General features: G+C 45.2%; 1 protein-coding gene across 1 annotated transcript; it reads right to left on the bottom strand.

Annotated features, from left to right (window-relative positions):
• Positions 1–4788: 4788 nt before the first annotated feature.
• Positions 4789–5619, bottom strand: LOC138286932 (zinc finger protein 79-like). The gene is made up of 2 exons (XM_069227311.1): positions 5261–5619; positions 4789–5161 (listed from the first exon to the last, which is right to left on the bottom strand). Exons 1-2 carry the CDS (start codon positions 5617–5619, stop codon positions 4789–4791), a joined length of 732 nt encoding a protein of 243 aa, XP_069083412.1.
• Between the last annotated feature and the right edge of the window lie 14834 nt (positions 5620–20453).

Below are 20453 nucleotides of genomic sequence, written 5' to 3'. Positions count from 1 at the left end.
TAGGCCCTTCTTAAATTTGGGCCATCGCATCCATCGTTGGAAATCATTGCAGAGCCAAAAGCATAAATGAAGGGGATCAGAAGCGCTGCGCTGGCTGCAGCGGAGGAACAAGCCCATCAAGCAGGAGGGAGGAGGCAGCTGCAGGGGAGCCAGCGAGAGCAGGGGGAGGAGAATGAGCAGCGGCAGCAATAAGGAGAGGAAGCGTGGCAGCCGTAAAGCAGGCGCCGCCCCGAGCAAGGGAAAGGAAACCGCACACTTGTGGGAAGTGATCATGAAAATAAAACAGGCCTCGAGTGAAGCGGGGATGAGGGAGTGCAGTAGCGGATGGATGACAAATTTGCGTTCCATTTTGACAGGAGCGACTCTGTTGCCATTCTGAACCTGAAAATGTGCTAAAGTTGACAAAACAAAGTAGTGCGCCAACAGACATATACATTAAGAACAGAGTAAGCATACATGTAACAGGGGTAGTCTCCATGGGAAGAAATCGAGCCATGAAAGGAGGGACAAATACAACTAAGTGACCAGGAAAAAACACACATTTAGGAGATTAAAAGCAACGGGCAACAATGAGTGTGCACTTACTCCACAGAGTAGATAAAAATGTCTCGAAGAGACAGCGCATGCGCTGTCTAGGCAAAACGTAAAAAGGGCAACAAGGATGACCTGCTGTTAAAGGCCCATTTCATTGATAGAATCAACATTGAGAGTAATTGGGAGGGCTCTGTTCAGTAGGTTAACTGTGTGGGCCAGTAAACATGAGCTTTTGTCCGATGTGTAACACAGCTTCCAGCCTGGGGAGGCCAAGGTCTTAATCTCTACCTACTTACAGCCAAGTACAGCAAGGCAAAGGCGGACTCCCTTCATTTGGGATTTATGGACTTCAGCTCAGCTTTGGACAAGGTTCACAGGACTAAGCTCTGAAACATATAGATTGTTGTGGGTTTTGATAAAATGCTGGTTACTTTTCTTAGAGACTTGCATTGACCTTAAAGCTACTGTCCGTTATGGGCCCGCTGGGGAGTGTACATCTAAATGTTCCTTGAAACGAGGTGTTAGACAAGGCTGGATAATGCCACAATTTTTTTATTTGTTTTATATATAAATAACCTGAAAAGGGTCCTATGTGCAGAAGGGCCTGATCTACCAAGGGAGAACCGTTTCTACTTCCTCCTTGTCTCACGTTTCTTTTTTTGTTTTCTCTTCCACCATACTTTCTGCATCTCACTCTCTTGTTCTCTTTCTCTCATTTCTTTCTGTCAATTCAATTCATCGTTCATTACTCAAATTCACTATTGCTTTATCAGCAGGGCACAAGTCGGGGGAGGATGCAGTTTGATGGAGGCCCCCTACTATTTTTTTAGAAAAGGGACTCAGTTCCACCTTGCGCCCCTGTCTGCAACTGAGGGGTGTCACCTGGTAGATGGCACTGCAGTTTCTTGCATCTGCAAATACTGGCATCAAAGTGTTTGTAACTACCCGTCCCACCAGCATCGTCCCCTCTATTTGTGTGAATGACACAAGAGAGAAACAGAGAACATGACAAAATTAACCCTCCTTTTGCTTGATGCACTTTAAATGTGAAACACCTTTGTGATTTGGAGCTGGGTAAAGAACACCATCAGGAACCAAACACAAATTACCAGCACATTTTATTTATTTGCTGAAAGTTATTTACAAATATAATTATAACATTATTTTATGTTTCTTGTTTTCAAAATAGGCTGTCAGTCTTTTACGTGAGAATTGTTATAAGGGCCTGACATCACTTTTTGTGATGTCACTACATGTAACGTCATTGTGATTTGCATATGAGAAGTGGTCCCCTCCCTTTCTTCCTCACAACTTGTGCCCTGTTTATTGGCATGACGTTAGTCTACGGGTATTGAAAATAAATATATAAATTCACAGGTATTCAAGCCGTTCCTCTAGTGGTGTCACACACTGACAAGTATTTGGCTTCTTCTGCCTATTTTCACTTGCCGTTCCCCCTCCTTCTATTTCTCTCTTTGTTCTTTTTGCTCCCTCTTTCTTTGTCCCGCTCCCTTTATGTCTCTTTCCCTCTCTCTATCTGCCATACACTCCTTCTTGCTTTAGCTTCATGAATGTCTCTGTCACTTCTGATATTCATATGACAAATCCTTCTGAACATTTGAGAGTAAGGGACAACCGGTGTGGAAAAGGAGTTGCCGGGTGAGCAATTGATCGTCTTAGCAATGATATGTTTTTGATGGGGGTTTTAAATATTTCACTGCATTCTTTCAACAGAATCTGCTGGTTCAGTGGCTTCATTCTAGTAAAAATAAGAGCTCGGCAAGTCACAAAATTCATGGGGGGGAACCAAGCCGGACCAGAGCTAAGGGTCAGACTTATTTATAAGGCCCAAAGAACGAGCGGATGCGTCAACTGATTCAACGTGTAAGTAATACAGAGCTAAGGGTCAGACATAGTTATAAGGCCCAAAGAACGAGCGGATGCATCAACTGATTCAATGTGTAAATGATTCAGCAAACATTATGTAAAAGCAAGGTATATTATTTTGGATTAAAAATAGGCTGTTTCCTGAACACCTGTGCTTCACTGTAGGTCAATACATAAACTGCATCAGCATTTGTTAATAGTAATGTGTACATTGTACCAATGGAGTTTCCCATCTCCAGAGCCCTGACAAAACGTCCATGAGTACATGACAATTTGTAATTTGCACTGTAATTATACTGCCTATATTTTTGTATCTGGGACAGTCTTATAGCATGGTAAACTTCATGAAACTAAACACACTATGTGTAAAATGTTAAAATGTCTATTTTGAACAAGGCTAAATGTGAGATAAGGCAGGATACAATACTTTCTTCACTGAAAAAAACAAAGGTTACAGGGATGTTATACTTAGAAATTAGAATAAAAAAAAAATCTTAGGAATTGACTGAAAAAACAAATGTTACAGGGCTGTTGTATGGCTGTGGAATAGCTACATAGTTTGCATTTGTTAGAATTTTAGCAGTGCATGTTCTTACTGGACTCAGAGGCACAGCCTCCTATATTATGAAAAAAAGCACAAAAAGCAGAGTTTGTTTGAGACATAGGAAGAACAACGTTCTAGATGTGATCTTTGCAGGAGCGTTTGCACAAAAATCAGACCCTCAGACAACCATAACTTTATCACTGCTCATTCTTCACCCGTTCATCATACTCATAGTTTTATGAGAAACTCTTTGTACTGGGCTCCTTCATTCCACAATAATTTCTATCAAGAATTGTGCCATCATGCTCGATTCTGTCCTTTATCCAATTAGGATTTGGTTGAATGATTCTCTGTAAATAAAAATAGCATTGCTTCTTCCATGTCAGGGCTTGGGTGGTAAATATTGTGCACTGCAAGCATTAACCCTGAGAGTTACAGCTCACATTCCGCTGCTTTCACGTCTTGTGCTTTTGGACACTGTTCTCCAGCCTCTGCCACTGAATCATTAATTTGTATGAAAATGACCAAACACCACGATCAGCTGTGATCATTCACCAGCGTGTGCTTGTTAAACTAGTTCTTCTTGCAGGGACTCAGTCGAGGTGTGTTGGGTTTATGGGTTTTATCACTAATCCATAACGTCAGCTGAAAATACCCTTGTTAGTCCCAGTATTGTTCAGAGTGCTGCCTTTACAGGTAGCAGGAACAGGTGTGCTTGAATATTTTTATTTGCAACTGAATAAAAACCAACAATGTTTCTTTATGTCATGTTGTTTTGTTATGAGTGCAGAAGTGAACAATCACTGAGAATAGACACGTTTTATAATTCTACAGGTATTGTTTTTTGTGTTTTTTCTTTTCTGACTAGCCGGTTCTTCTATCAACTGGTATTTGAATGTCTTACATAATTGACATTTTTTCTCTCTGTAATTCCTTCATGTCAAAATAACTGCACTTTTTTGTTCCTTTCTATGTCCTCAGATGGTTCAATATTGTTGTTAATCTTCTTAAGTTCTTTCCAGACTCGCTGCACCTCTAGGATTATTTCCATGTGAGTGAAATTAAAGTGTGTGTTCGCTGAGGACTGTGTAGGATCGAAAATTGACAAAAGCTCTTCACAATTTCAGTGCACTTCTAGGTCTTCCCACTGTGTGTTTGCTCATGACTTCAGAGAGCTGATAATTGACAAAAGCAGTTCTGACATTCATTGCAATGTTTTTGTTTTTCTTCTGTGTGTATTTGCTGATGTACCAATAGGTTTAATAACTGACAAAAGCTATCCACACATTCACTGCACCTGAAAGGCTTTTCCCCAGTGTGTGTCCACTGATAAATCCTTAATGTTGAAAAGTCACTAAAACTATTTTAACATTCATTGCATTTGACTAAAGCTCCTCACACATTCACTGCACTTGAATGGCTTTTACGCTGTGTGTGTGTTCCTTGATATATTTGTAGACCTGGTAAACTGAAGCTCTTAGCACATTCAGGCCAATTGAAAGGCTGTTCCCCTATGAATGTACACTGATGAATCCTAATGTTGGCAAGTTCCTAAACCTACCTCCACATTGATCGTAATAGTATTGTTTTTTCCCAGTATGTTTGCTTCATAGTTTTGATAATCAACTGATCCTCTTCACACATTCACTGCACCTTTATGTTTTTCCCCGGTGTGTATTTGTTGATGCTTTTGTAGGCCTGATAAGTGACTAGAGCCCTTCATACAATTCACTGCACTTCACTGTTTTTTCTCCTGTGTGCATTCGCTGATGATTCCTTAATGCTGTAGAGTCACTAAAACTACTGCCACATTCACTACAATGTTAAGGGTTTTCCCCCGTGTGTGTTCGCTGATGTCTATGTAGGTGTGATAACTGACTAAAGCTCTTCACACATTCACTGCACTTGAATGGTTTTTCCCCTGTGTGTGTTCGCTGATGTCTTTTTAGGTTTGATAAGTGACTAAAGGACTTCAGACATTCACAGCACTTGAATGGCTTTTCCCCTGTGTGTGTTCGCTGATGACTTTGTAGGAATGATAGTCGACTAAAGCTCTTCACGCATTCACTGCACCTGAATGGATTTTCTCCAGTGTGTGTTCGCTGATGAAACCTTAATGATGAAGAGTGAATAAAAGTGCTGTCACACTCACTGCACTTGAATGGCTTTTCCCCTGTGTGTGTTCGCTGATGAATACTGAGTTGTGAAGAATCACTAAAACTACTTCAACATTCAGTGCAATGATATGGTTTTTCCCCTGTGTGTGTTCGCTGATGTTTTCGTAGGTGTGATAACTGACTAAAGTTCTTTACACATTCACTGCACTTGAATGGTCTTTCCCCAGTGTGTGTTCGTTGATGCTGTTTTAGGAGTGATGATCGACTAAAGCTCTTCATGCATTCACTGCAATTGTATGGTTTTTCCCCTGTGTGTGTTTGCTGATGCCTCTGTAATTCTGGTAATTGACTGATGCTCTTCACACATTCACTGGACTTGAATGTTTTTTTTCCAGTGTGAGTTTGCTGATGGTGCTTTAATTGAGATGAGAAACTAAAGCTCTCGCTAAATGTGTATGATTTGTTTTTCTTGGTTAGTGTCTGTGGGTCCGGTATATATTTGTCTACATCCCAAGACTGTGTTTCCTGATGAGCCATATGGCTGATAAAGCTCTTGCACGTTTGATTTCTAAATTAGCACTAACATGCAATAGCCATTAAATACGTGCCACACCCAAAATATGTATAAAGCATGTTGTAAGAGATTGGGCCTTTAGATTTATGGCTATGCACACTTGTGGGTAACGATTCATCTTCCTTCTGGCTGGTGCCAATTGGAACAGTCTGCTGTATTGTAGACAGCAGAACTCCTCTTCTCTTCTAACCTTCAGTTGTCTGGCTCCACTCGGTTGTGCTTTTCTCTGGTTGCTGTGGTTTGGTCAGAAGGGGTTTACAATACACCTAGAGCACTGAATGATGGTCTGTTATTGCTTTAGAAAACAAAGCCCTGCTGTAACCACATCATACCGATCCCATGATCAAAGCTGGTATTGGACACCTGTTTATACAAGAAGGAGTTTGTTATTGTTGTTGTTGCTGCCTTTATTTTCAAGCAGTCATTTCTTTGCCTTGTGTCATGGAGGTGCACAGCTCAGACTCTTACATCCACAGAATTGCCCTTGATGGCTTCTTCCAGGATCAGTTTATGTGCAGGTTCCTCTGTCGCCAACTGCATTGATGTTTTCCTGAATACTGAAGCGCATTGCTAGTGACTGTTTTTTTGCAGATTTGCAGTTTTATCTTCATTATTCATAATAATTTCATGCATTCAAGGCTTGTTTTCTGCTGGATGTAAAGATAAAAAAATATGTAATTACTAAATGGAAACATAATGGAATGTAAATACAGGATATTTATTTGGTTGTAAATGAAATTTCTTCTTAACCTTTGATGAAACTTAGCAAGGAATACTTCACCATACACAGATATTTAACTAAAAGCTTTGTTGAACATGTCACATCTTATTAACGTCTGAAAAGGAGGTGATTTACCAGTGTTCACAGAGGATGGATGGTTTAAAACCAGATCTGTGACTGGGGTGAATGTTTGATTTGTTCCGTACTCCGTCCATCGTCTGTTCTTTTTGCTTTTGTCGCCCTAAGTTGCCCTTCAAAAAACAGGAATTTGATTTCTTGTCTTCTGTTGGTCCTGAAGAGGCCTCGAACTCTTAAGGTCAAAATGCGTCAACCTATCTTTTGTAACAGAGGCATTACTGTAAGATGAATGATGATGCAGATTTCATGAGGGAAGGTCTGAACCAATTAATAGGCGTTGCTATTGGTTTCACCTACCCTCCCTTTTTTGCTACGTGCAGATGGACCATAGACTCAAAATATATTTGATGTACCACCTTTTCTAAAAACAATGAATGTTTGGAAAGACAAGGAATGGTTGTATAAGTAAGAATGTGCAAATAACAAAAGCATTAGATGTTGCTTTGTCATTGGTTATTCATGTACGTGTAATTCTTTTTATAATGTGTTTGTTGCTGTGTCAATTCTATGTGGTTTGCATTGTTATTTATATGATAAACAAATTAAATCAATAACAAGTACACAAGTGATTGAACAGAGAGACATGGGTTGTATCAATTATGTGGTTGAATAATTTGAGAGGATAAATTCATAGTAACGCAATCGAATTAAGCCCGATTTGCAACCAAGTCATTTGGATATTTTCCTCACACTTTCCACATTACCTGTTTGTGCTAAAACAAAGGAGCAGCTCCTTCCGTGTGTGGCTACCATTTGCCCTTCAAAGGCGGCTTCCCTGTTGAAGCTTGCCTTTTGGGCGCTCACCTACTCTGGCCATCCTGTCTGGAGGAGGTTACACCTCTTCTTTCGGCAGGTCCTTTATTCCTCTTCCTGAGTAGGGGAGAAGGCTACCTCGAGGACAGCATCTTTTGTGCATCAATAACCAGCTACTTTATATTATTATATATTCACATTATATTCTACTTGAGCAACCATTCATTTTCATACAATGATTTGTTTAATAAGTTGAAGTACCATATTTAGTAGTATCATTTGGAAGGTAGCACTGCTGAGTTGTTACAGTGTAACTCCACACTCGCCAATGGGGCTACGGGCGTTTCCACAGTGAAACAATGATGTGGAGTTTTTACTGTCAGGACACATAAAGTCCACTTGTATGGACGAAACATGTTGGCTGTCGTTTGCTGTTGATTTCTGTTGTTTTTAAAGACAAAAGGAAAATAAAGTGAAGAACTGGGCATAACTGTGAACTTGAAAAGGACTCTTTTATCTATAGGGTGCACCTCTAATATGTATTATGTTAGGCTTCACAACAAGGTTGCACCTTGGTAGCAGGTGTTTCTTAGCGAGTGCATATGAATCGAAATTATCTGAGTACAAATTTTGAAAATGCAGAAGGGGAGATAAGAAGAAAAGAAACCCTGCATCTCTAAGGGATCAGTCTTAACAAAGATAGAATCTAGAACTTAGATAAGTGGCCCTTTTGAGTTCTGATTTGAGCACTTACAGGGAGAGGGCTGGTCTAATATGAACTGCTACTGGGTCCCTAATCGTCAGGGTACTGCGACATAAGGACCTTTTGAGGGTGGATGTCTTTGTCAAATTAGGGGACTTGATGCAACAACTCTCAACCTAAAGTTCTGTTCTTGCTGGATAGTTCAAGCCTTTGTGACGGGATGTGCTGGACCTGACATCCTGAGGGTGCTCTTCCCCCAACATTTTGCCTACCTCCTCCATTTTTTCTGACCTCGTTTTTGCTGGAATTAGGAATGGTATGACAATTTTTGTTGATCTCCTGGCATATATAATTTACTTATAAGTCCCTAGTAAAGTGCACCACACGTGCCCAGGGCCCGAAAATTAAATTCTACTACTGGCCCTGCGGTGCTGTTTGTACCACTGACTTAATTAGCCCTTTAACCATGTCTAGATGAAAAGCCTCCTGATCTGAAGTCTCTGAGACATAAGACTTTCAACCACCCTGCTTCTGCACCTGGAGTCTGCCATCTGTGACCCTGCCCTGCCAAGTGGTAACACGCCAGTCCAGGACCTCTGGAAGTGGGCCTAAGGTTTTTGCTCCACTGCGACCGACGCGTACTCTGATGTGGGAGCAGAACCGAAGCATTGTTGCTGTTGCGTGAAACAGAACTGGTGCATCATTGTAGGAAAGTACCATCTTGCCTGGCATGTTACCCCCATTTTTCACTGTATATATGTTGTTTTAGTTGTATGTGTCACTGGGACCCTGGTAACCCAGGGCCCCAGTGCTCATAAGTGTGCCTGTATGTGTTACCTGTGTAGTGACTAACTGTCTCACTGAGGCTCTGCTAATCAGAACCTCAGTGGTTATGCTCTCTCATTTCTTTCCAAATTGTCACTGACAGGCTAGTGACCATTTTGACCAATTTACATTGGCTTACTGGAACACCCTTATAATCCCCTAGTATATGGTACTGAGGTACCCAGGGTATTGGGGTTCCAGGAGATCCCTATGGGCTGCAGCATTTCTTTTGCCACCCATAGGGAGCTCTGACAATTCTTACACAGGCCTGCCACTGCAGCCTGAGTGAAATAACGTCCACGTTATTTCACAGCCATTTTACACTACACTTAAGTAACTTATAAGTCACCTATATGTCTAACCTTTACCTGGTAAAGGTTAGGTGCAAAGTTACTTAGTGTGAGGGCACCCTGGCACTAGCCAAGGTGCCCCCACATTGTTCAGAGCCAATTCACTGAACTTTGTGAGTACGGGGACACCATTACACGCGTGCACTACATATAGGTCACTACCTATATGTAGCTTCACCATGGTAACTCCGAATATGGCCATGTAACATGTCTATGATCATGGAATTGCCCCCTCTATGCCATCCTGGCATTGTTGGTACAATTCCATAATCCCAGTGGTCTGTAGCACAGACCCTGGTACTGCCAGACTGCCCTTCCTGGGGTTTCTCTGCAGCTGCTGCTGCTGCCAACCCCTCAGACAGGCATCTGCCCTCCTGGGGTCCAGCCAGGCCTGGCCCAGGATGGCAGAACAAAGAACTTCCTCTGAGAGAGGGTGTGACACCCTCTCCCTTTGGAAAATGGTGTGAAGGCAGGGGAGGAGTAGCCTCCCCCAGCCTCTGGAAATGCTTTGTTGGGCACAGAGGTGCCCAATTCTGCATAAGCCAGTCTACACCGGTTCAGGGACCCCTTAGCCCCTGCTCTGGCGCGAAACTGGACAAAGGAAAGGGGAGTGACCACTCCCCTGACCTGCACCTCCCCTGGGAGGTGTCCAGAGCTCCTCCAGTGTGCTCCAGACCTCTGCCATCTTGGAAACAGAGGTGCTGCTGGCACACTGGACTGCTCTGAGTGGCCAGTGCCACCAGGTGACGTCAGAGACTCCTTGTGATAGGCTCCTTCAGGTGTTAGTAGCCTTTCCTCTCTCCTAGGTAGCCAAACCCTCTTTTCTGGCTATTTAGGGTCTCTGTCTCTGGGGAAACTTTAGATAACGAATGCATGAGCTCAGCCGAGTTCCTCTGCATCTCCCTCTTCACCTTCTGATAAGGAATCGACCGCTGACCGCGCTGGAAGCCTGCAAACCTGCAACATAGTAGCAAAGACGACTACTGCAACTCTGTAACGCTGATCCTGCCGCCTTCTCGACTGTTTTCCTGCTTGTGCATGCTGTGGGGGTAGTCTGCCTCCTCTCTGCACCAGAAGCTCCGAAGAAATCTCCCGTGGGTCGACGGAATCTTCCCCCTGCAACCGCAGGCACCAAAAAGCTGCATCTCCGGTCCCTTGGGTCTCCTCTCAGCACGACGAGCGAGGTCCCTCGAATCCAGCGACACCGTCCAAGTGACCCCCACAGTCCAGTGACTCTTCAGCCCAAGTTTGGTGGAGGTAAGTCCTTGCCTCACCTCGCTGGGCTGCATTGCTGGGAACCGCGACTTTGCAAGCTTCTCCGGCCCCTGTGCACTTCCGGCGGAAATCCTTCGTGCACAGCCAAGCCTGGGTCCACGGCACTCTAACCTGCATTGCACGACTTTCTAAGTTGGTCTCCGGCGACGTGGGACTCCTTTGTGCAACTTCGGCGAGCACCGTTTCACGCATCCTCGTAGTGCCTGTTTCTGGCACTTCTCCGGGTGCTACCTGCTTCAGTGAGGGCTCCTTGTCTTGCTCGACGTCCCCTCTCTCTGCAGGTCCAATTTGCGACCTCCTGGTCCCTCCTGGGCCCCAGCAGCGTCCAAAAACGCCAAACGCACGATTTGCGTGTAGCAAGGCTTGTTGGCGTCCATCCGGCGGGAAAACACTTCTGCACGACTCTCCAAGGCGTGGGGGATCCATCCTCCAAAGGGGAAGTCTCTAGCCCTTGTCGTTCCTGCAGTATTCACAGTTCTTCAGCCTAGTAAGAGCTTCTTTGCACCAACCGCTGGCATTTCTTGGGCATCTGCCCATCTCCGAGCTGCTTGTGACTTTTGGACTTGGTCCCCTTGTTCCACAGGTACCCTCAGACAGGAATCCATCGTTGTTGCATTGCTGATTTGTGTTTTCCTTGCATTCTCCCTCTAACACGACTATTTTGTCCTTAGGGGGACTTTAGTGCACTTTGCACTCACTTTTCAGGGTCTTGGGGAGGGTTATTTCTCTAACTCTCACTATTTTCTAATAGTCCCAGCGACCCTCTACAAGGTCACATAGGTTTGGGGTCCATTCGTGGTTCGCATTCCACTTCTGGAGTATATGGTTTGTGTTGCCCCTATCCCTATGTTTCCCCATTGCATCCTATTGTAACTATACATTGTTTGCACTGTTTTCTAAGACTATACTGCATATTTTTGCTATTGTGTATATATATCTTGTGTATATTTCCTATCCTCTCACTGAGGGTACACTCTAAGATACTTTGGCATATTGTCATAAAAATAAAGTACCTTTATTTTTAGTATAACTGTGTATTGTGTTTTCTTATGATATTGTGCATATGACACTAAGTGGTACTGTAGTAGCTTCACACGTCTCCTAGTTCAGCCTGAGCTGCTTTGCTAAGCTACCATTATCTATCAGCCTAAGCTGCTAGACACCCTATACACTAATAAGGGATAACTGGGCCTGGTGCAAGGTGCAAGTACCCCTTGGTACTCACTACAAGCCAGTCCAGCCTCCTACATTGGTTGTGCAGTGGTGGGATAAGTGCTTGAGACTACTTACCACTCTTGTCATTGTACTTTTCATAAGAGAAAAATATACAAAACAAGGTCAGTGTATATACACATAGCCAAAAAGTTTTGCATTTCCTCTTTTCACTCTTTTCTAAGTGCTGAAAAGTACCTCTAAACTTTCAAAAAGTTCTTAAAAGTTTAAAAAGTTTTTTTTCTGTCTTTCCAAAAAGTTCTGAAAACTTTTTTCTCTTTGTCTATCACTTTAACTCTCTCTAAAAAATGTCTGGCACAGGCCAAAAAGTTGAACTGTCCAAACTTGCATATGATCACCTTAGCTGGAAAGGAGCAAGGAGTCTCTGCATAGAGAGAGGTTTGAGTGTAGGGAAGAATCCTTCTTTAGAACTATTAATTAATATGCTTAGAGTACAGGATAAGGCCATAAGTGCCCAATCTGTAGAAAAAGTAGCTAATGGTTCTCAATCTGATCCAGGGACTCCCCCAGGAAAAGGTTCAGGAAAGAAACTTCTCAGCCTGCCCATTACTAGACAGTCTAGCATAGTTGGTACAGAGGTTGAATCACATCATACTGATGATGTGCTCTCACATTATACTGGTAGCCAAGCTGTTAGGGTGCCCTCTGTAAGGGACAGGTCTCCTTCTGTTCATTCCCATCATACCTCTGTATCTAGAAATGTCCCTCCCACCCACCCTGATGACAGATTGTTGGAAAGGGAGCTCAATAGATTGAGAGTGGAGCAAACCAGACTGAAGCTCAAGAAGCAACAGCTGGATTTGGATAGACAGTCTTTAGAAATAGAGAGGGAAAGACAGAAAATGGGTTTAGATACCCATGGTGGCAGCAGCAGTATTCCCCATAGTCATCCTGCAAAAGAGCATGATTCCAGGAATCTGCATAAGATAGTTCCCCCTTACAAGGAGGGGGATGACATTAACAAGTGGTTTGCTGCACTTGAGAGGGCCTGTGCTGTACAGGATGTCCCTCAAAGGCAGTGGGCTGCTATCCTATGGCTATCATTTACTGGAAAAGGTAGGGATAGGCTCCTTACTGTAAAAGAAAATGATGCTAACAATTTCCAAGTTCTTAAGAATGCACTCCTGGATGGTTATGGCTTAACCACTGAACAGTACAGGATCAAGTTCAGAGATACCAAAAAGGAGTCTTCACAAGACTGGGTTGATTTCATTGACCAGGCAGTGAAGGCCTTGGAGGGGTGGTTACATGGCAGTAAAGTTACTGATTATGACAGCCTGTATAACTTAATCCTGAGAGAGCATATTCTTAATAATTGTGTGTCTGATTTGTTGCACCAGTACTTGGTGGACTCTGATCTGACCTCTCCCCAAGAATTGGGAAAGAAGGCAGACAAATGGGTCAGAACAAGAGTGAACAGAAAAGTTCATACAGGGGGTGACAAAGATGGCAACAAAAAGAAGGATGGGAAGTCTTCTGACAAAGGTGGGGACAAATCTAAAAATGAGTCTTCATCAGGCCCACAAAAACACTCTGGTGGGGGTGGTGGGCCCAAACCCTCCTCTAATCAGAACAAGGAAAGGAAACCATGGTGCTATTTATGTAAGATAAAAGGCCATTGGACAACAGATCCCAGTTGTCCAAAGAAAGGCACCACAGCTCCTACCACTACAACCCCTACTGCTACACCTAGTGTCCCTACTAATAGCAGTGGTGGTGGGAGCAAACCTACGAATAGCCAATCCAAGGGAGTAGCTGGGCTCACTTTTGGTAATTTAGTTGGGGTTGGTCTGATTAGGGAGACCACAGAGGCTACTTTAGTCTCTGAAGGGGCTATTGACTTAGCCACTTTGGTTGCTTGCCCCCATAACTTGGAGAAGTACAAGCAACTAACCCTAATAAATGGTGTTGAGGTCCAGGCCTACAGGGACACAGGTGCCAGTGTCACAATGGTGATTGAGAAACTGGTGCACCCTGAACAACACATACTTGGACACCAGTACCAAGTAACCGATGCTCACAACATAACACAAAGCCACCCCATGGCTGTTGTAAATCTCAACTGGGGGGGGGTATCTGGTCCAAAGAAAGTTGTGGTAGCTTCAGATTTACCTGTAGACTGTCTATTAGGGAACGATTTGGAGACATCAGCTTGGTCAGATGTGGAGTTGGAGGCCCATGCAGCAATGCTGGGCATCCCAGGGCATATTTTTGCTTTGACAAGGGCTCAGGCCAAAAAGCAAAAAGGACAGGGAAGCTTGGATCCTGGAACAATGGACCAAGTGCTCCCTAAAGCTAGGGCTAGTAGAAGCAAACCACTTCCTACTATCCCTCCCTCTACAGTGGATTCTAATTCTGAGGAAGAAGAATTCCCTCCCTGTGCAGAACCTACACCAGAGGAGCTGGAAGCAGACACTGCTGAGCTTTTGGGTGAAGGGGGGCCTGCCAGGGAGGAGCTGAGTGTGGCACAGCAAACCTGTCCCACATTAGAGGGTCTCAGACAGCAAGCTGTCAAACAGGCTAATGGGGATGTCAGTGACTCACACAGAGTTTACTGGGAGGACAACCTCTTGTACACTGAGCATAGGGATCCTAAACCTGGAGCTGCCAGGAGATTAGTGATTCCTCAGGAGTACAGAAAGTTCCTCCTAACACTGGCACATGACATTCCCTTAGCTGGGCACCTGGGTCAAATGAAAACTTGGGACAGATTGGTACCACTGTTTCATTGGCCTAGGATGTCTGAGGACACAAAAGAATTTTGTAAGTCCTGTGAAACCTGTCAAGCCAGTGGCAAGACAGGTGGCACTCCAAAGGCACCCCTTATCCCACTGCCTGTGGTTGGGGTTCCCTTTGAAAGGGTAGGGGTTGACATAGTTGGCCCCCTTGACCCTCCTACTGCTTCAGGCAATAGGTTTATCTTAGTGGTAGTGGACCATGCCACAAGGTATCCTGAAGCAATTCCTTTAAGGACCACTACAGCTCCTGCAGTGGCAAAGGCCCTCCTGGGAATATTTTCCAGGGTGGGCTTCCCAAAGGAAGTAGTATCAGACAGAGGAAGCAATTTCATGTCTGCATACTTAAAGGCCATGTGGAAGGAGTGTGGTGTAACTTACAAGTTCACAACACCCTATCATCCACAAACAAATGGACTGGTGGAGAGATTTAATAAAACTCTCAAAGGCATGATTATGGGACTCCCTGAAAAACTCCGCAGGAGATGGGATATCCTTCTACCATGCCTCCTTTTTGCCTACAGGGAGGTACCCCAGAAAGGAGTGGGCTTCAGCCCCTTTGAACTTCTTTTTGGACACCCTGTTAGGGGTCCACTCACACTTGTAAAGGAGGGTTGGGAACAACCTTTAAAAGCTCCTAAGCAGGATATTGTGGACTATGTACTTGGCCTCAGATCAAGGATGGCTGAGTACATGAAAAAGGCCAGTAAAAACCTTCAGGCCAGCCAAGAGCTCCAGAAGCAATGGCATGATCAGAAGGCTGTTTTGGTTCAGTACCAACCAGGGCAGAAAGTGTGGGTCTTGGAGCCTGTGGCCCCAAGAGCACTCCAAGATAAATGGAGTGGTCCACACACAATTGTTGAAAAGAAGGGTGAAGTCACCTACTTGGTTGACTTAGGCACTGCCAGGAGTCCCCTTAGGGTGCTCCATGTCAACCGCCTGAAACCCTACTATGACAGGGCTGATCTCACCCTGCTCATGGCAACAGATGAGGGACAGGAAGAAGACAGTGATCCTCTACCTGATCTCTTCTCTTCCACAGAACAAGATGCTCTTGTGGAAGGGGTAGTTTTGGCTGATTGTCTTACTGCTGAGCAGAAAGATAATTGCATAAATCTCCTAGGACAATTTTCAGAACTCTTCTCCATTGTGCCAGGCACCACTTCTTGGTGTGAGCACACTATAGATACTGGAGACAGTTTACCTGTCAAAAGTAAGATCTATAGGCAGCCTGACCATGTCAGGGACTGCATAAAGCAAGAAGTTCAGAAGATGTTGGAACTAGGAGTGGTTGAGCACTCTGACAGTCCATGGGCTTCTCCTGTGGTACTGGTACCAAAACCCAATTCTAAAGATGGAAAGAAGGAAATGAGGTTTTGTGTAGACTATAGAGGTCTCAACTTGGTAACCAAAACAGATGCTCACCCTATACCCAGGGCAGATGAGCTAATAGATACACTGGCATCTGCCAAGTATCTAAGCACTTTTGATTTGACTGCAGGGTATTGGCAGATCAAAATGTCAGAAGATGCTAAACCTAAGACTGCATTTTCTACCATTGGAGGACATTACCAGTTTACTGTAATGCCTTTTGGTTTGAAAAATGCACCTGCCACTTTTCAGAGGTTGGTGAACACAGTCCTGCAAGGGCTGGAAGCTTTCAGTGCAGCATATTTGGATGATATAGCTGTCTTTAGCTCCAGCTGGGATGATCACCTGGTCCACCTTTGGAAAGTTTTGGAGGCCCTGCAAAAGGCAGGCCTCACTATCAAGGCTTCAAAGTGCCAGATAGGGCAGGGTAAGGTGGTTTATCTGGGACACCTTGTTGGTGGGGAACAGATTGCACCACTTCAGGGGAAAATCCAAACTATTATTGATTGGATTCCCCCTACCACTCAGACTCAGGTGAGAGCCTTCCTAGGCCTCACTGGGTATTACAGGAGGTTCATTAAGAACTATGGCTCCATTGCAGCCCCTCTTAATGACCTCACATCCAAGAAAATGCCTAAAAAGGTATTATGGACAGCAAACTGTCAGAAAGCTTTTGAGGAGCTGAAGCAGGCCATGTGCTCTGCACCTGTCCTGAAAAGCCCTTGTTACTCTAAAAAATTCTATGTCCAAACTGATGCATCTGAATTAGGAGTAGGGGCAGTCCTATCACAACTTAATTCTGAGGGCCAGGATCAACCTGTTGCTTTTATTAGTAGAAGGTTGACCCCTAGAGAAAAGCGTTGGTCTGCCATTGAGAGGGAGGCCTTTGCTGTGGTCTGGGCTCTGAAGAAGTTGAGGCCATACCTGTTTGGCACTCACTTCATTGTTCAGACAGACCACAAACCTCTACTTTGGCTAAAACAAATGAAAGGTGAAAATCCTAAATTGTTGAGGTGGTCCATATCCCTACAGGGAATGGACTATACAGTGGAACATAGACCTGGGAGTAGCCACTCCAATGCAGATGGACTCTCCAGATATTTCCACTTAGACAATGAAGACTCATCAGGTAATGGCTAGTCTTATTGTCCTTCGTTTGGGGGGGGGTTGTGTAGGAAAGTACCATCTTGCCTGGCATGTTACCCCCATTTTTCACTGTATATATGTTGTTTTAGTTGTATGTGTCACTGGGACCCTGGTAACCCAGGGCCCCAGTGCTCATAAGTGTGCCTGTATGTGTTACCTGTGTAGTGACTAACTGTCTCACTGAGGCTCTGCTAATCAGAACCTCAGTGGTTATGCTCTCTCATTTCTTTCCAAATTGTCACTGACAGGCTAGTGACCATTTTGACCAATTTACATTGGCTTACTGGAACACCCTTATAATCCCCTAGTATATGGTACTGAGGTACCCATGGTATTGTGGTTCCAGGAGATCCCTATGGGCTGCAGCATTTCTTTTGCCACCCATAGGGAGCTCTGACAATTCTTACACAGGCCTGCCACTGCAGCCTGAGTGAAATAACGTCCACGTTATTTCACAGCCATTTTACACTACACTTAAGTAACTTATAAGTCACCTATATGTCTAACCTTTACCTGGTAAAGGTTAGGTGCAAAGTTACTTAGTGTGAGGGCACCCTGGCACTAGCCAAGGTGCCCCCACATTGTTCAGAGCCAATTCACTGAACTTTGTGAGTACGGGGACACCATTACACGCGTGCACTACATATAGGTCACTACCTATATGTAGCTTCACCATGGTAACTCCGAATATGGCCATGTAACATGTCTATGATCATGGAATTGCCCCCTCTATGCCATCCTGGCATTGTTGGTACAATTCCATAATCCCAGTGGTCTGTAGCACAGACCCTGGTACTGCCAGACTGCCCTTCCTGGGGTTTCTCTGCAGCTGCTGCTGCTGCCAACCCCTCAGACAGGCATCTGCCCTCCTGGGGTCCAGCCAGGCCTGGCCCAGGATGGCAGAACAAAGAACTTCCTCTGAGAGAGGGTGTGACACCCTCTCCCTTTGGAAAATGGTGTGAAGGCAGGGGAGGAGTAGCCTCCCCCAGCCTCTGGAAATGCTTTGTTGGGCACAGAGGTGCCCAATTCTGCATAAGCCAGTCTACACCGGTTCAGGGACCCCTTAGCCCCTGCTCTGGCGCGAAACTGGACAAAGGAAAGGGGAGTGACCACTCCCCTGACCTGCACCTCCCCTGGGAGGTGTCCAGAGCTCCTCCAGTGTGCTCCAGACCTCTGCCATCTTGGAAACAGAGGTGCTGCTGGCACACTGGACTGCTCTGAGTGGCCAGTGCCACCAGGTGACGTCAGAGACTCCTTGTGATAGGCTCCTTCAGGTGTTAGTAGCCTTTCCTCTCTCCTAGGTAGCCAAACCCTCTTTTCTGGCTATTTAGGGTCTCTGTCTCTGGGGAAACTTTAGATAACGAATGCATGAGCTCAGCCGAGTTCCTCTGCATCTCCCTCTTCACCTTCTGATAAGGAATCGACCGCTGACCGCGCTGGAAGCCTGCAAACCTGCAACATAGTAGCAAAGACGACTACTGCAACTCTGTAACGCTGATCCTGCCGCCTTCTCGACTGTTTTCCTGCTTGTGCATGCTGTGGGGGTAGTCTGCCTCCTCTCTGCACCAGAAGCTCCGAAGAAATCTCCCGTGGGTCGACGGAATCTTCCCCCTGCAACCGCAGGCACCAAAAAGCTGCATCTCCGGTCCCTTGGGTCTCCTCTCAGCACGACGAGCGAGGTCCCTCGAATCCAGCGACACCGTCCAAGTGACCCCCACAGTCCAGTGACTCTTCAGCCCAAGTTTGGTGGAGGTAAGTCCTTGCCTCACCTCGCTGGGCTGCATTGCTGGGAACCGCGACTTTGCAAGCTTCTCCGGCCCCTGTGCACTTCCGGCGGAAATCCTTCGTGCACAGCCAAGCCTGGGTCCACGGCACTCTAACCTGCATTGCACGACTTTCTAAGTTGGTCTCCGGCGACGTGGGACTCCTTTGTGCAACTTCGGCGAGCACCGTTTCACGCATCCTCGTAGTGCCTGTTTCTGGCACTTCTCCGGGTGCTACCTGCTTCAGTGAGGGCTCCTTGTCTTGCTCGACGTCCCCTCTCTCTGCAGGTCCAATTTGCGACCTCCTGGTCCCTCCTGGGCCCCAGCAGCGTCCAAAAACGCCAAACGCACGATTTGCGTGTAGCAAGGCTTGTTGGCGTCCATCCGGCGGGAAAACACTTCTGCACGACTCTCCAAGGCGTGGGGGATCCATCCTCCAAAGGGGAAGTCTCTAGCCCTTGTCGTTCCTGCAGTATTCACAGTTCTTCAGCCTAGTAAGAGCTTCTTTGCACCAACCGCTGGCATTTCTTGGGCATCTGCCCATCTCCGAGCTGCTTGTGACTTTTGGACTTGGTCCCCTTGTTCCACAGGTACCCTCAGACAGGAATCCATCGTTGTTGCATTGCTGATTTGTGTTTTCCTTGCATTCTCCCTCTAACACGACTATTTTGTCCTTAGGGGGACTTTAGTGCACTTTGCACTCACTTTTCAGGGTCTTGGGGAGGGTTATTTCTCTAACTCTCACTATTTTCTAATAGTCCCAGCGACCCTCTACAAGGTCACATAGGTTTGGGGTCCATTCGTGGTTCGCATTCCACTTCTGGAGTATATGGTTTGTGTTGCCCCTATCCCTATGTTTCCCCATTGCATCCTATTGTAACTATACATTGTTTGCACTGTTTTCTAAGACTATACTGCATATTTTTGCTATTGTGTATATATATCTTGTGTATATTTCCTATCCTCTCACTGAGGGTACACTCTAAGATACTTTGGCATATTGTCATAAAAATAAAGTACCTTTATTTTTAGTATAACTGTGTATTGTGTTTTCTTATGATATTGTGCATATGACACTAAGTGGTACTGTAGTAGCTTCACACGTCTCCTAGTTCAGCCTGAGCTGCTTTGCTAAGCTACCATTATCTATCAGCCTAAGCTGCTAGACACCCTATACACTAATAAGGGATAACTGGGCCTGGTGCAAGGTGCAAGTACCCCTTGGTACTCACTACAAGCCAGTCCAGCCTCCTACAATCATCACCACTGTGTGCGTCGGAACCGATGCAACAGACTTGCATTGCAGCATCTTGAGACCAGCACAACACCTTCAGAACCACAATGTGCAATGTTTTCCTCACATCCCTTGTTGATGGCAGCCTCGACAATGACTCTACAGCTCCGCAACGCAGCCTCAGTGCTAATCGGAACTGATGCATCGCCTCAGCTGCACAACTCATCCTCGACACCGGCCTTCGCATCACAACACTGGTGGCTGATGACTTGAGAAAGTGGTAGGGTGTGAACAAAGTTTTTGATTTTGACTGAGCAAGACAGCAAAGGGAATGAGCTAAATTGCTAGGCCACATATAGGGTGGGCATTACAACAGACTTCCCTTTTAGTTCACTAATCGCTTTGACATCAGACAGGAAGGGTATATGTTTCTAAGTTAAAGGCAATGTTGCTTAGTGGGTACAGCTGCCAACCATGCGACACAAGGGAGCAGTTTTGAATCTCTGCAGATCTCTCTGTGCCAAACAATGGAAGATGGCCTATACTTTTG

The sequence above is a fragment of the Pleurodeles waltl genome, chromosome 4_1 (assembly GCF_031143425.1).
Source record: "Pleurodeles waltl isolate 20211129_DDA chromosome 4_1, aPleWal1.hap1.20221129, whole genome shotgun sequence".
Taxonomy (NCBI): domain Eukaryota; kingdom Metazoa; phylum Chordata; class Amphibia; order Caudata; family Salamandridae; genus Pleurodeles; species Pleurodeles waltl.
This window is presented reverse-complemented; position numbering and strand designations above follow the sequence as displayed.

Excerpts from the sequence above, each read along its gene's own strand:
- LOC138286932 (XM_069227311.1), bottom strand. The coding sequence starts at position 5,619 with ATGGCTCATCAGGAAACACAGTCTTGGGATGTAGACAAATATATACCG. Across the intron at positions 5,162-5,260 it reads TGTGTAAAGAACTTTAGTCA|TATTCATCAGCGAACACACA; the intron begins GTTATCACACCT and ends TTCACAACTCAG.